Genomic DNA, 16,954 nt, shown 5'->3' with positions numbered 1-16,954 from the left:
TCTGCCGTTTGTGCAAAGAGTGGGCATGCCGAGACAGTGTGGCACCATGTAAGCCGTCTTCCCGCGCGTTTAGTATTGGAGATGTTCCTATGGGTGGGCAGTGCAGCCCAGACGAAAGACGAGAGGAAGTACACTATACTTCTTGGCTTTTGTCCGGGTTGCGCTGCCCACCCATAGGAACATGTTCAATCAGCAACTCGCCCAGCTTGCCGTGTTAATTTAGTATTGGAGGTTGCGTAATCTGGAGTTTCGGTGACCCGTTGGAGTGAGAGGCAGATGAAGCATTCACTCCCCACTGCCGGCGCTTTTCCTGATGACATCATCCCAATGCAGGTGTGAGGCTATCAGCTATGGGGGCGGAGTGCACGTGAAAGTGTGGCTGGCTTCGCTTAATTCGTGCCGCCGATGTGAAGATATCGCCCGCATGGCATGAAACCGTATCATTGGTTCCCGACTCCCAAATTCATCAAAATGAATTGTTTTCTCATTCAGACTTGCTTTTGTTTTATTGCTCGATAATACGGAAAATTCTGCCTCCTCTTTCCGTTTAAGAAAAATCGATCGGCAACCGTACTTATTTCCATAAAAGGTTGAATTTCAATACAACGAAATTTCGGTATACTAACTAAGCAAATTGCCGATTTTACCGACTTCGTTCTATAGAGATTTAACTGTATCATATTGCTGTAGCAAAACCGAGAATGCAAGATTCGAGACCATTTTCTTTACAGTAAAGTGAATATTTGCTTGCTGTCAACTCAATTTGCACCTTCTAGTACGACAAAAATGTCAAATACTCGGCAAGACACTCCACATTTTGACGAACGGCCTGGCTGGGCCACAGCCAGCAAGTAAACGCGCTGCTCGCGGGACCACACTCATCGCATGGTTGCATAATAATGATGGAACAAAGGATGTGTTTGGGATTTAGCTTAGATCATGTGTGATGCATTGGCACAGCAAGCCACCGATGGGCCATCAAAATCGACAGGAATCTCTCTGCTGGCTTGTGAGAAACATTATCTATGCTTATATTTCTTTTGCATAGGCCCAATCACAATTCTTTTTGCCAATAGTTTCAGCGTGTACACTTGTAATGATTACCGTGTATAACTGAGGTACTATAGTAGACTTCCATTTATTCGACTCTGGTTAATTTGATACTGTCTGTAGGTCCCAGCCAGTACTAATGCATTTTCTATGGGCCCAAACCTTCGGTATTTCGATCCTAAAGTTGGCCTTCACCGGATAATTTTAACTTGACCAGCCAGTATGCATATGCATGACCCCCTTGTACCCCAGGAGCAACCCCTTTGAGGCAGCGTCTGTCTTGGCAGTGCTTAGGGGACAGTGTATATGTCGAACGCATGTGATCTCCTGTCAAAAACACCTATTTTCGGTCTGCCCTAGGGGGATTTTCAAGCAATTACCTTAGCTCACAACATCATATTACAGTATTTACTCAATTCTAATGTGCATCCTTTTCTTTTCTAAGAAAATTGGGCTGTAAATTGCCTGCGCGATGCAATCGGACACGAAACCAAAATGTCCTTTATGGTATTTGAATGCTTTGCCGCCTAACAAGGCTTTATTGCAGCGAAGCTGACTTTAGAAAACGGGTCTCAAATGTGCAACACATATCAGACCGTTCCCCATTTTTCTCGCTAAAAGTCGGGTGCGCATTAGAGTTCTACTTTGTTTAGAAGCGTTAATGTCATTTCTGCCTGAGTTTTTACTTGGACACATTGAAAGTGACCACGTGTTTGATTTGGGGGTGTGTTAGAGCAGGGTAATTACTGTCAAATTAATCAGCGATTTGTATCGGCATTTTTTTTCTGCATCTTGTTTTATTCGACCCGCCGGATAATTTGATCAATTTCGTCAGTGTCGAATTAACGTATGTCAACCGAATTACCATGTGGGATGTAGCTTCATTTTGCTGAGGTTTGAATATACTGGCAGAGATGCAAGTAGCAAGAAAATCAAGGCCCCTGTTTGCACATGGACATACCTTTAAATGGCTATAATGCTTTGTTGCCTGTTTTATTTTGGTGGTTACGAGGTTGAATGGTCAACTTGAATGGTTGAATGGTCACCACATAAAATGTGTTTTCTTATGCTCTTCCAATGCTGCCAGCAAGATTGTGTGGCTCAGCACCGTGGCCATTCATAGAAACATTGCTGACATCTTTTTCAAATAGGTCTATTCCGGCTCCAGCTAAAGCAAACTTTATCTTCGCTCTCTTCACTCGCATCTAGCACGGCAGCTCAGTCGCTGTAGTGTCGTGCGATCTCGGCTGCAGCAGCCACATTCTGATCTGGACAAAATGCAAAAACCCCACTGGTCAGTTTCGGGGCGTTAGAACTCCACCGTTTAACTTTATTTTCCGTTGTCCTCACTCACTCTGCTTCAGGTCAAAGGCCCAGGCCCCGTGGTGTCGTTAGCTGCGTGCAATGGGTACCTATGCTGCGTCGACAGCCGAGACAATGTGTACTACTCTCGGCTCATGGGACGCGAGTTCACCTGGCGGAGCGGGTCGCGCCCCATGAACCGGGTGGCACTGTCCCCGTCGGGCAGCGTACTGTGGGCCATCTACAAGGAGAAGCTGTATGCAGCGCGCTCGCCCTTGTGCAACGAGCCCCTTGCCATGGGCTGGGACGAGGTCGCCATGAATGTGGTCAGCGTCAGTGTCACCGAGGTGACCGCTTGGTGAGGCCATGCTTTTGTTGTGGTAGCAATTGTACAACTGTAAATATAATTTGAGCTGAGTTTGCAAGAGCAGTAGTTGCATTGTGTATTGCTCCTCCTTCTCTTACATCCCCCGTTTTGTGCCTTTTGGAAACGACTGGTCATTAACTGGCCAAACTATCCATTCTGCTGCAAGTACTGGAATTGTTGTTCTTTTTTTCTTTGACAAGGTTTCTTTTTTTTTCGGTCCATGCAGGTATGTGACCAGTTCGGGCGACGTGTTTATGTGTCCCGACGTGATGGTTCAAGGCAAGCCTGTGACTTTCTACGGTGTTGGTTGCCTCTTTAAAGTGCAACAGGTCGCCTGCTACGATGACGTCGTATGGGTGCTCACAACACAGGACACGCTCCTCGCTCGCATCGGCATTTCGCCACAGGTGCCCCAAGGCACGAGCTGGATCGACATACCGTGAGTCCCGCTTGCCATTTTTCTTGAAGTGACCACAGCATGCCAAAACCAACAGTCTGCTTTTTGAGAGGCAACCCACAGGCACACAATGGTACTATCAAAGCAACAAGTGACTTGAAGGGCGAACGCTGTCACGTTGTTGCGTTGCGGTGTGCGGCAGCCACATGGATGCGACATCCCAAAAAGTAGCAACAAATTTCCAATGATACCTGATTAAGTTCAATTGCACGGCCGTAAAATAATGTACAATTGGGGCATGAGGGCATCACTTAAGCCAGAGGTCACTAGATCAGTTTTTAATATTCCATTATTGCCAGTAAAAAAGTGTCCCACGTTGCCAGCATTAAGTGATGTGGTGCTGTCTGGTAGGTGGAAATCGGAACAATTTGGCAGCTCTCGATGGTGTCTCGGGCCTAACAGCGTCAAAACAAACAGCTGATCTCAATAATAATGGCAAAACATGGCAAAAGCTTTGTCATCAGTGTGAGAGGATACTAAGTGATGACTGATTTTACTATTTATTTCTTGCTGTCACAGAGGATAGCAAGCAGCGAAATTCAGATTATGTGGGTAGCCTGGTTGCTGTCATGTTGTTACTCCTAACCTGTTGCTCGCAACTGTCGCTTGTTACCATCTCTCGGAATATGCGTGCATGTAATTGAACCCCAATTGCTGCACACCAAATTAGAATGCAATAGTGTGCTGTTTTCAGGCACAACAGACAGTTTTAGAATAGTGTTTCCAACTAAACGTAAACGCATTATGTAGGTAAAGAAATAGCGTTGTCCTCACTGCGCACACTCTGAACGTTATTGGGTTTCTGTTGTTTACGTGTGCTATGATAACGTACATTATTTTGCGAGTTTAATGTTCGTAATGTTTACGGACGCTAAAAAATAGCATTGTAGAACATGGTGGCACCCATGGCTCCCACTTCAGCGTGAATTCTCATGATGGCTACGCTCTCACTCCCGTTGATCCCCGTAACTATTGTAATGAGCTTTCGTTTTCCTTAAACTCACCTGAAAGGTTAGTTATGAGCACATTGCGCGTCCATTTTCTGAGATAGTTTGACGATTCTGGCGCCCAAGGGCCTAACGAGACGCGTCTGCATAGCAACAGCAGGAAGGTTACTAATGCATTGTCTTGGCTTGGACACATTTGGCACTAGGCACCAGAAAGTGCCCTGTTTTATAACGCCTTTACGTTTGCATTTCCGCACGGTGAACTAAAAGACTTGAAAGGATGCACACCGTAATGCCCCGCAAAGGTTCTTGCATTTAAGTACGTTTAACGTACGTAAGGCGACAAACGCTATTCTAAAGCTGCATAATAATATATTTGGTGTATGGTCTTCCTGTAGTAGTATACATGTTAATATGGGACTTATATTAATATATTTGTATGCTGAAATCTGACCTGTATAATGCTCATCCCTTGTCAATATTCTTTTACTTTTCCTCTGCCTGTATGCAAATGGCAGGTGGTGCTTGATGTATAGTCAGGTGACTCATGTCATCACCTTTTGCCTCGCGAGCATGACAATCATGTACTCATGTGCAGGTCAACTTCTGCTAATTCAACCCTGACGGGACCAACAAAATTGATTATCCGGTGCGTCTATTAAACAAGATAACAGAAAAAAAAGACCCACACAAAGCACTGATTCACTTAGCAGTATTTTCCCGATTAAAAGACGCCCCAGAATCAAATGCACACCCACTCTCTGTGTGTTCAAAGTAGAAATGTAATGTGCAGTCGATTTTTCGGCAAGAAAAATGGGAAAGTGTCTAGTATGTGTTGCGCAATGGCGGCCGGTTTTCTTAAGTCGGCTTTGCCACACGATTTTTAAAGTACACTGCAATACCTTCGTGTTGTGCAGTTAAGCATACTAACTGCACGAAGGCAATTTTGGTATTGTGTCCGATTGCACCATACAGACAATTTTCGACCCAATTTTCCTGAGAGAAAAAAGCATTTATTATTCGAAACGGTGTCCCGAGCGAGGCCTGGTATCACCCTAATGAAAAAGAAAAAAAAGAGAGTCTCATGTTAAAGTCAGGTAAATAACGCCGTCAGACATTGTTAGCTGCTGTTACTTTTTTGCTTGAAAATCTTCCTAAGGCAGACCGAAAATAGGCATCAAATAGATGACGTGAGTTCAACGCATCCACTGTCCCGTGAGCACCGCCGAGAGAGACGTTGCTACTAAAAGGGTCATCATTGAGGTCACATAGAGGTCAGGCATGTACGTGCTGACTGGTAATGTTCGAATTATCCGGCAAAGGCCAACTTTAGATTGAAATAACTAAAGTTTGAGCCCATAGAAAGGCATAGACGCTGGCCGGTACCTTCGGACGGGGCCAGATTAATCGAAAAAAAATCGAAATAATCGGAGTCAAATTAGCGGGAGTCTACTGTATTGTCAAATAATTGCTCTATTATTGTCATGATAAACTATTTGATTAAACTCAATTCAGTTCCAAGTTTTTTTCAACCTTCTTTTGTGTGACTGGGCATGTGTCTCCGTGACATAGCCTGCCTTCGAAGGGGAGCCCCGCCTGCATTTCCCTGGGCTACAACAGCACCGGCTGGTTGATTGACAGCGAGGGAAGCGTCTTCTTCAAGACAAACCTCAAGAACAGCGTCCCCTGCGGCTACAACAAGGAGTGGTGGCAGGTGACTAAACGACTTTTACACGTCTTTCTCTTGCTCAGTTTTATTCATTATCAGTACATGTATTGAGTTGACAAAGACGAAACAGAACAACGAGGCACACCCGGTGCTGCACTCTGCACTATGCAATGCTCCATTACTTCATTTTTCCCTTGTCAATAATATTGAAACGTATACCTGTTCATCTTTATCGGGTTACCATGTTTCACAAGTGTTATCGCACAGCGCAGGACGCGCCTGCATGTATCGGAAGTTTCCCGAATGTTGTCTATGGTTCTATCCCCTGTCTGTTGTCACCGTGCCTTGTGTAATCTGATTTCATCACGCGACGCGAATAGTGTAGAACTTTGTGGTCCCAGTGATTACCCTGGAACTTTCGACGACTGATGTATAAAAGCCGACGCGCTTGACCCGCTGATCAGATTTTCGGCAATCGCCAACTGTGTTCGCTGCTTTCGTTGAGCATTGAGTGTAGCCTCTTTTTTCTGGGCACAGGTTCGCCCAATAAAGTTAGTTTCGCCATTCACAGTTTTGTTACTGTCACTGTCACTACCATACTGTCACTACCACGTGACAGTATGCTACTGCTCATATGAATTGTGAGCAAGCCCTAATACGGGCATACATGGATACAAAGAATTATCAGGTTTAATAGAGGAACTCTAAAATTTGGTTGGACCTGTTTTATATACGGGGTGATCATTTTTAATATTCCCGGAATCTTTTTAAATCGGCTGTTGCAGATAAAACAGTTGAAGTCCTTGAGCTGAATGATCCGTAGAGGCGGGCATTACTTGCATGAGAAATCGAAGCGCACATTCTACTAATTGAAAGAACTCAAGAATTAACTTTCTAATTAATTAGTTTACGGCACATATTGCAATTTAGTAATTGTAGCCGGTGAGGTTGAAAGGCACATATCGAGGTTTAACTGTATTTACTTGTATGATGTGACTTCGTTACAAGTAGAGTTTAGCATTTTTCTTCTTTTTTTTAATATTTCGTGTGCTTAATTTCTACATAATTATTTTTTCTTTTGGCTAAAATATTTTTTCAGAGTAAAGCCTCCTCAAGGAAAAAGCCTTACCTCCGGGTCAACTCTTCCTTCCATATGCACATGTCCACGAAATGCACAAATGCTCTCATTAGGCTACTGCTGGACCAATTTCAGTAGAATTCGTTGCAGTTAGAGAGAAAGCTGATTCACATAGACATAGAAAGGATAATTTTCGTTTAAGGCTTTTAATTTTTACTCGAAATTGTTTTACTATAGTAATAAAAAATTTTAAAAACCTAAAGCACGATGTTTACAATTTCATATCTCTTCACGAAAAACAAATAAAAATGAACTGGTTGGTGCTTCTAAAGTGCAGAAATTATATGTTGAGTAAACGACTTACCTGTAATTGTTACAATGTTTGTGAGGGTTTTGCATAAGTCCTACTGACAAATTACGGGTATACTGCATTGTGGTGTATAATAAATCAATTTTGTCCGCTTCAATTGTCTCTATCGGTGAAGTCTACAGCATTGCAATATTGTCTTTCTTGAAGTTATGAAGTTGTGAACTTGGGTTTTATTTTTTTATGTTTTGCTATATTCAACAATTTTTTAATTGATGGCCTAATTATAAAATTTGCTTTTTACAGTGGGTAGATTCTATGTTTTTCCTAAATGCAACAAAACTCATCAAATTTGGTACGGTAGGTGCCGAGCAAGAACTTCTCCTTTCCCACGTGTTTAGATAGAAGCCCCAGACGTAATGCAGTTATACATCTAATGGGTTGAGCATAACTTTTTTATTTTGCTCTGTGTTTGTACATTCAGGTGGACCTGAATGAGTTTGTCTACCAGATGGCACCGCCTCTGGCCAAAATGCAGAAGAACCTCAGTTCGGTCTTCTGCGCCGAGAAGATCTCACACAAGGTCCTCGGCAAGGGCAAGTGGCACCTGGTGGCCGGGAAGCACGGTGTCTGGTTCTGCGAGAGCATGTCCTCCCATCTCAACTCCTGTCGGCGGAACATCACAGGTAACTCAAGCGTGTCCTTACTGCCACCGAAAACCTTCATAGCCAGAGCAACGAGCAAGAAGAATTTGGGGGGAGACCCGAGGGGGTCGATTTTAAAGCGAAGCTTTGCTTGCGAACCCTACTTGCTTTTTTTATTTTTCTGATTGTGGCTGCTAGGTGCTGCTGCTGTCTTAGCTGACCAACTCACACTTAAAAAAAATTTTCATTGCATGCCCAACGGTGGCATTACACCTTGTACCTGAGCACAACAGCCCAGTGCTCTAACCATTAGGCCACAATCATGCGCAAGCTTCTGTCATGCCAGTGCCAACTAGCTCTTTAAGATGGTCACCGCGCGCGTCGCACTGCGTAAGCACGGGTGCGCAAGAACATATGTGCGCTTGCCAGTTACCTGTACACCTGAGATGCATGTGTAAAATGGGCAAATTTATAGCATTTGATTAACCACTTCTTGTTGATTCCAGGATGTGCGTTGAATCTGCGTAATTTTTGTTAGTTACAAGCAAATTAAGCTAACAGACAATGAAGCCAGGAAAGCCTGGTAGATTTTGTCTGCTGTGTTCCTTTAGCAGTGGACTGCACTTTATTTATGCCATAGATGTACAGAGTTGCCATGCCCCACATAGGGCATCTCACTTGTACCCTCAGGTCAATAACTGTTACATAGAAGAGGGAAGTGTGATGAGAAAGTATAAATACTCTATTTTTCCTTGGTAGGGGCATGCAAATATCAAATTTTCCATTTCGAAGCGAATTCGAGTACACAATGGAAACCAATTGTGAAATAAATGGAATATTTTTTGAATACCAATACTACTTATATGCAATTTTTTCAACCAACCAGACATGAAAAAAAAAAAGCAAGTTCATTGCACAGCAAATAATGTGCAGGAAAAGTATGTTTTGTGGCCAACAAATTTACCTAGTACAACACTTCTGCATGACAGTATCATAACGGAAGTTATTTAATGTTGTCATGAAGGAAGGACAGCTGCTCGACATGTTCGGGAAGCAGTGACACCCTCCTGCAGGTCACAATTCCTTCAGACACTGGAAAGAGCCGCTCACTGTACACACTAGTTTCTCGTATCGGCAGATATCTCTTCGCAAGCCAAGCCAACAGTGGGCACCATGCTTACATCACCATCATTTAAACTTTTCGGCCCAAAATTTCATTATGCACATACCTTTAAACCTCTGCTTGCGGTAGTCAAAATTGTTGGCACAAGCAAGTGACAATTGCTGCTGTTTGATGAGCTTATGAAAGTCTCTCCACAGTGCTGATGTGGAAGGAGCCTCTTGAGAAGCTTTTGAGGGCTTATATGGGGTTCCTTGGTGTTTAAATTTTCCTTGCTCCTTCTAAAGCCAGGTTTTCAGTCCACTTTGCCACTGAATCATCTTGGTGGTAGTCGGACTACTTTAGAATGAGAGTCTAAAAAATATTGCCAAGCTTGCTACTTGGCCAAATGTTTAGTTTGGAAGCCGTGTTTGTAAGCAATTGGCCAGATTAGTAGCAGACGCAGAGGTTTCCACATGGGGGATGGTGTTGTCCAGATGCATGAAAAGACAGTGCAGCATGGGTACTTGAGCTGTAAGGGTCGGGTAGTGTCAGGTAGCCATAAGCACCAGCAGAGACCCCATGACAGTGCCCCCTTTCTTTGGGTTCGCTTCGCTGCACGGTAAATATGCTTCACCGCAATACATTCTGTATGCTTCACCGCATAACACGGCTGTACTGCGGCGAAGCTGACTTAAAAATTGACAACAGCAATTTTGGGGGGGGGGGGGGGTCGAATATTTCGAGTAGGGAAAGTGTCTTTCTAATGGAATTAAACACTAACTGACTCGAATCGTTCGAAGTTTAGAATATTTGCACGCCATTGGTTATTAACAGACTACTTCTTGTCTGACATTTGAAGAGAAGCTTTCTTTGCTTCTACCTTTCGCTTTACGAATACTGTCTTGCCGAGAAGACAACTTGGGACACTGGGTATAGGCACCTGGGCATGTGACGCTGGGTATGCCTGTGACTGGCCAGGCGTCTAGCGGAGGAATCAAGACTAAAAATATCTCTCATTATGTTTCGTGCATCTTTATGCTAGTCCTGCTTCTCATTGTTGCGCCAAGTCAACAACAAACACCAAGGCCAAGAACTCATTGTAAGATCACAGGCACGAATTCACCCCATGCAGTCCTGACACGACGTCTACGCGACCATGTCAAACAGACACTGACATTTTCTAACAATGCATAACGTAAAGAAAATGCATGCATTTAATGTGTGTATTTCACTGAAATGAAGGCCTCACCTGATTCAGAACATCTGCATCATTATGCTGCATTTGTGTAATTGTGTTAAATTTGAATAAACATTGCATTGCATTTGCATCATTAGCATTAAACTTGCGTAATTTTAAAATTCCATTTGTGTCATTTTGTACAAACGTTTCCCTCAGTGTTGTTACACTCGCATAACATTTGCATTAACAATTGTGCTGACCATAAAGAAAGTTTAAGACAGATTGACTCATAAGCTTGGTATTAGCTAAATTTTTCATGTTCATTTTATCAAGAAAACTATAAGATGCATTTTATTAGGCAGAGGTAAATGCTTAACCACCACATAAGTTTCAAGACATTATGATGTCTTGATGTGATGATGTGATGATCATTAGGATTGCATTTTCGTAAATTTACATTTCATGCATGTGATATTGTACAAACGTTTCCCTCAATAGTGTTACATATGCATAGCAATTACACAAGCATCAAAAAAAGCTTCGCCTAACACCGATTCACACATAAGCATGGCATTAGCTGAATTTCTTATGTTCAATTTATCAGGGTGAATCGGAAAGTCTTTGCCACTTCCCGCCATGGTTGCTTAGGGGCTATGGAATTGGGCTGCTAAGCACAAGGTCGCGGGATTGAATCCTGGCCATGGCGGCAGCTTTTTGATGGGGTCAAAATGCAAAAACACCTATGTACTTAAATTTAGGTGCACATTAAAGAACTCCAGGTGGTCCGAATTTCCAATTCCCATGGCGTACCTCATAATCAGATTGTGATGATGAGGTAGACCCCATAATTTTTTTAAAGTCCTTGTCCTTATTTTGTTAGCCAAATTACGGCTCTAAATGCAAAGTCAACGTATCCATTCCCAGCGATGAACCTTCCTTGGATCGGCCTGTCCTTATCTGCCGGTAGTTCCGCGGCACGGCGCTGCTGTCAGTTGTTGAAGATGGCGGTTGTGCTTCACACGTCCACAGCGCATGAGCAACAAAGTGTGATTCATTTTCTATAGAGCAAGAGACGAACACCTATTGCAATCCACAGTCCGGACCTCGCCCCTAGTGATTTCCACGTTTTTTTGGTCCGCTGAAGAAGTTTCTGGCAGGACAGCAATTCACGTCCGACGGTGATTCCACAGTCAGCCAGACGAATTGTACCACAGGGAGATCTCAAATTTAGTGCTACAATGGGACAAATGTCTGAATGAGTGTGGGGACTAGTATGTGAAGAAATCGTGTAAGGTATGCAGAATCGTATATGTATTTGTAGTTACCTGGATGTACCTTATATTGGCTAATAAAAGGTAGGGGGCAAAGACTTTCTGATTTGCCCTCGGTAATTAACAAGCAATCCATGAGACAGATTTTGCTAGGCTGGGGTATGTGCTTGAGCATCAGCACCATGTAAGTTTCATAAAGACCAGCCATTCAACAATTTCCTTTTTCTGCTTTTTCGTGCAGGGTACTTTTGGGAGAAGGCACACGTGAATCTCTTGCACTCTGGGACCAAATGGACGGACATCGCAGCCGGTGGAGTCTTCAAGGACGAGGGTGAGACACTTGTGTTGCCTCATTTCATATCACCTTCCACGATTAAAAAAAATAATTAAATTATGGGGTTTTACGTGCTAAAACCACTTTCTGATTACGAGGCACGCCGTAGTGGAGGACTCCCGAAATTTAGACCACCTGGGGTTCTTTAACGCGCACTTAAATCTAAGTACACGGGTGTTTTCACGTTTCGCCCCCAACGGAATGCGGCCGCCGTGGCCAGGATTCGATCCCGCGACCTTGTGCTCAGCAGCCTAACACCATAGCCACTGAGCAACCACGGCGGGTGACCTTCCACGATGACTTAGCAACAAAGCAAAAGTTTGTGGGTTCAGTTGCCGGCGCTGGTAGTAGCTACATTTTGATGAAAGTGGAATGTGAAGGTGTTTGAGCTCGTTGTAGGAGTGTTGGTATAGTGAAATTTCCAAATTGAATCAAATGGGAATATTCGAGAATTTTAAAATGGCCTTCGAATATAGAATATTTTCTCGGTTCTGAACAAAGTAAATTTTAAGGTTTGTGTGTCATGCAGTTGGTAAAAGAATCAGGCCTATATACACCTTACTTCGTGTAATGCCGTTCGCAGTTGGTTGTAAATTCGCAACTGAGAAGCTTGCAAATCGGCAACTGCTTTCAGCTATTCGGTGCACCATGACAATGGCAGTGATGAAACAAGGAAGCACCAGATCACCAGATACTGATAGACTGCTGCATTTGTTGAAAAGAGTGGATCTTGATGGTACAGCAATGCACGCCATATTAAAGGGATACAAATGTGGTGATACTGGTAAACTCGTAAATCTCTGCCTCAGTCAAGACAACAAATTTGTGCATAGCCTGCCTACAAGCTTGGCATTCTCCTTGACTGAGTAAATATTACTCTGCAAAAGTAATTTCCCACGTACCTCTGCTCACAAACGGGTGTGTCTATGCTCTACGACTGCGATTGCCCTACAGTAGAATCAGTCGGAGCAGTCCTCAGTTGCATCGAGCTCTCTCTGTCGAGACTCCAGTAAGTGTTCTTATTCCAGATGTTTTAACAGAAACAAATATTTGACAATTTCTAAAAATAAATTCTGTAATGAAGGACTGCCACAAAGCTTTCTGCAAGCTTAAATGGGTGTTGTCTTTCTGCTGGTGTGCTGATGTTTTGCGCCGCTTCGTGTGTGCCCCCAGGTGTCGTGTGGGGCCTGCAGACAGGCGGCCAGCTGGTGGCGCTGTCTCCACGCCTGCGCAAGTGGTACACTGTGGGTTTGCCCCGCGGCACGTCGCTAGGCTGCATCGCACCGTCGCCCGAGTCGCTCTGGGTGCTCGCGACCAACGGCGACGTGATGGTGCGCACCGGACAGACCCACCACCAACCGATGGGCGACACCTGGGTCCCGCTGGACACCTCGCAGTTGGGTATGAAATTAACCTCTTCAAACCCTTTGCCCCCTCCCCCTCTCCCCAGGCAGGGCATAGTTTATTGTTTTAATTATATTGTTTTATTTATGATGCCCAGCACAATTTTTATGCCACGCTCCCCCTCTTGTGGGCAACGGCATTTGTCACTTCCAAAGTTAAACCAGAAATGGTAAGCTAAAATAATGTGCGTAACTTAACGTCGATGCAGGCGACACTACATGTCAAGCGTGCAATAATTTTGTTGCCGCTGGTTACGCGAATATTGGATGCTTTTTGGGGTATACACTGGCTGGCATCGTCATCGATGAGAAAAAAGTGACCTTCTGCATTTCTAGTTCCACCAGATGACGCTGCTATTCAGGATGAAAAGTGAAGGTGATTGACCACCACGTGATATAAAGCATGTATCTGTGTTTAGGAAAGCAGGAAAAGCTTTCATCTGAACACTGGAAAGTCCATTGTGCTGATGCATGCATGTGCCCGTGTAACCTGATCAAGCAAGTAGCTTTTCAGAATCGCAACAGACAGGTTGACTCTGAGAATTTACTTTAAATTTAAAAGGTGTTGTGGGTGCTGTAAATTTTTCAGGTATGTTGAGGCTAAGTATGAGTCATGCATCATACGGTTTTAGAACTTACTAGAAGGAACTCTGGCACCAATGGCTTTGGGAGCTGCAAGCATGGCAGCTCAGCCAGCAAGCATGGGAATGAGGGCCATGGATTTCGGGCATGAATTTGCCTGAAGTTTGTCCTTGTGGCTTCCGACGGTCTTGTGACTTTGCAGCTTGAATGTATTGCACAAAATATTGCATTTCAAGTGCAACAATTTGCAATGATTGCATGTGTGTGCGGAAACTTATTGCCATCATGCATTTAGAAACATACAGTTTCTTCTAACTTTCAAAAGATGAAGCATGATGAATATGGCCGCAAGAACATCTGAAGCCATAAGCATAAAGATTAGACAAATCCATATACCACCCATCATTCCCAAGGAAACCGCAGTGCTTGAATACCCTTCAGTAATTCTTTTAGGAAACTTTATGATCCACACATTGCATGGCCTGCCTTGAGAAAGAATATACAGTGCAGTAGGTGGAAGGCAACAGGGTGTCACTGATACATGGACCTGACATCCATGCTCTTCACAGAGAGGACAGGGCTGGGCATGTGTGATGTGTTGACTGTAGTGTGCTGGCTGATGCTTGCAATGGCCGTTCGCCTGGCTGTCCTCCTCCTCTTTCGGCAGCGGGGCTGACAGGGATGCCCGCTACGCTGACAGTACGGTGTCCTCTCGACTGACGCAGGTGACGTTCAGCTGACACACCTCAGCTGCAGCTACGAGACAGTGTGGGCTTGCGACACCAAAGGAACAGTGTACATGCGCATCGGTTCATTGCGGCCACCAGCTCCCCGTACGTTGCCACCTGCCTGGGTACCAGTCGAGTCAGGTTACCAGGAGGAGTCTCCATTCATATCCTCGGTGAGCAAACCGGTACCGACTGCATTTGCTGTGCGTAGCTTTGAGGCAGTTATCGTCAGCTCTTTGTGATGTCAGATTGAATGTGTCTATGTATACGGCTTCTGCTGGCTGTGGACTCTCTTTAGAATGGTTATGAAAAATTGTAGAGGAGACACGCATACCTACAGAAAAAAGGAGACACATTAGCGCCAACTACCACCAAAGGTTAGTACCGTATAATGATTGCACCCCTGAATTTTGTCGTCAAAATTTGATTTTTTTTCTTTCCCGTGTAACAATCGCACCCCGAACTTGTCGCAGCAATATGTTGTGTGCCAAGTCTAGCTAATGATGATCACGCTTACCATCTGTCGAATGCTGTCGAATGCTACGCAAATGACTCTCGAAGACATACCAAGCGGTCTGCACGCACCAAACATTCTTAAGCAGATGCCCCATTCCATTCCTTTCATCACTTTCTGCACTTCCATGAAAAAAGAAAGCTACAACCGAACTTACCTTGGCTTTATTATTTATAGGCTTCCTAATGGTTTTGGTCAACAACAACAACAACAAAAAAGGCGCCTTTTGATTCTTCTCGTCTGCACTCGTGTGCACGAAACAAATCGCGAGCGGCAACAATAGGGGCTATGTTTACACTGATATGTTAGAAATGTACCCTATATATACATCAATGCTTGTAACACAGCTAAGATATTCGCCCACCCTTAGCAGAAACACGTCGTATTTTGATAGAAGTGAGGGCAAATGCTGCAGTTTCCGCAGCGTGCCCACCATATGTTTCAATGTCACTGGCAGCTAAGCGCACCCATCTCTGTTTCTGTCCACTCAAAGTGGATGTGGCTACGTTATTGTCGCATACTTGCCTATACCAACGATATTATTAATTACTGATACGTGAGAAACTGTTTCAACGTGCGTAATGTACTCGCGAGCAGAAAAGAAATCGCGTTTGGCGCGTTCGACTTGCTCCGCCGGCCGCCATTTTTGTTTTGGTGTCACGCACTGTTACAGCGGAGGCCGCCTGCTTGTTGACGTGTTGTCGTCCTGCAGCAAACGCGGGAGGAAAAAAATTTTCTCTTTGCGGGAAATTTAACCCACGTAATGATCGCACCCCTGAATTTACGTCAATTTTTTTTACAAAGAAAGTGCGATCATTATGCGATTAAATACGTTAGTTATTGTTGGTACTGTTGTTAATAGTTGGCGCTTGTTTGTTGCCTCTATTTTTGTCCATCTATGTGTCTCTCTGCTAGATTAACATAATGCCGGACCAACAAGCCCAAACGTCCATAATTTGTAAAATGAGTCAAAAGCGTGGCAGTTTGGGCGAGTTGGTATGTCATAACTGTTTAAGGCTATTAGCGCAGCTCAGGACGAGCAAAAAAGGAAACAGGTAGGGGTAATCAAAGGTAATCAGGTAATCAAAGCGCTCACCCTGTTTTCCGTTCCCTTTGATTACCCCTACCTGTTTCCTTTTTTGCTCGTCCTGAGCTGCGCTAATAGCCTTAAACAGTTGTAAAATGAGCAGTGCGAAGACAAGTTCTGCAATAAGCTGGACAGTTCAGGGTCTTTTGATTAGCTGCTGCAAAACTTGTGAACGTCTGATAAGACTGATGAGTTCTGATAAGACTGAGAAAGTTTCAAGGTTCCCTTGCATTTATCGTTGCAGATCTACTCTATAAATATAAATATTTCATTTGCAGCAGTAGGGATACAGGAGGTGCTTTGGGAATTATGTAACTGCCAAACAAACCTCCTGTTAGTATGTATTCATGTATCAAGTGACAGCAACTTAAGTGGCAGCTCAATAATGGCAACAAAAGATAATTTTTTAGTAAGCAATAACACACTGTATAGATAGTTCACAGAAGTATGTTATATTGGAAATAGTAAAGGTGTGCAAATGATTCACATTTATTTATTTAGCATTCCTTCCTCTTTACAAAGAAGACAGTGCATACTTCGACAAGAACAAAGCACTACAACAACAGCAACTTGATGGGACTCCAAATGGAGCCAAAGTTTTTCCAAAAGAGGCCTAAGTTACGGCGAATGAAGTTTTAAAGATGAATGTAGGGAATAAAATGCGTATAGCATGAGTGAAAAAAAATTTTTAGATTTCCCCATCGGCAGAAAGTATAGCAGTGTTATAAAGGAAAGGAGGAATAACGAACGTTAAGGAATAAAGCTCTGCATCGACAACACGAAAAGGTACACCCTCATTGAATACACATTAATAAATTTGTACAGGATGTATGTTCCACTTCGGCAGCCCTTTATAATTTTGCTTCTACTCTTTTCTTGTCGTCTTTCCTCCCATTTGTGGAACCCCAACTTTCTTGTCTTGTGCCATTGTT

The 16,954-nt window shown here is 43.7% G+C and overlaps 1 protein-coding gene across 1 annotated transcript in view; it reads left to right on the top strand.

The window, feature by feature from the left end:
• LOC142588865 (tectonin beta-propeller repeat-containing protein 2) overlaps positions 1 to 16,954 on the top strand; it is a 52,135-nt gene that overhangs the window by 21,286 nt on the left and 13,895 nt on the right. The window contains exons 10-16 of the mRNA XM_075700684.1: positions 2,415 to 2,710; positions 2,946 to 3,158; positions 5,696 to 5,837; positions 7,662 to 7,863; positions 11,616 to 11,705; positions 12,882 to 13,109; positions 14,419 to 14,594. Coding sequence (XP_075556799.1) covers positions 2,415 to 2,710; positions 2,946 to 3,158; positions 5,696 to 5,837; positions 7,662 to 7,863; positions 11,616 to 11,705; positions 12,882 to 13,109; positions 14,419 to 14,594 — 1,347 coding nt within the window. The remainder of the gene's footprint in view (positions 1 to 2,414; positions 2,711 to 2,945; positions 3,159 to 5,695; positions 5,838 to 7,661; positions 7,864 to 11,615; positions 11,706 to 12,881; positions 13,110 to 14,418; positions 14,595 to 16,954) is intronic.

The sequence above is a fragment of the Dermacentor variabilis genome, chromosome 7, assembly GCF_050947875.1.
Source record: "Dermacentor variabilis isolate Ectoservices chromosome 7, ASM5094787v1, whole genome shotgun sequence".
NCBI classification, from domain to species: Eukaryota; Metazoa; Arthropoda; class Arachnida; order Ixodida; family Ixodidae; genus Dermacentor; species Dermacentor variabilis.
This window is presented reverse-complemented; position numbering and strand designations above follow the sequence as displayed.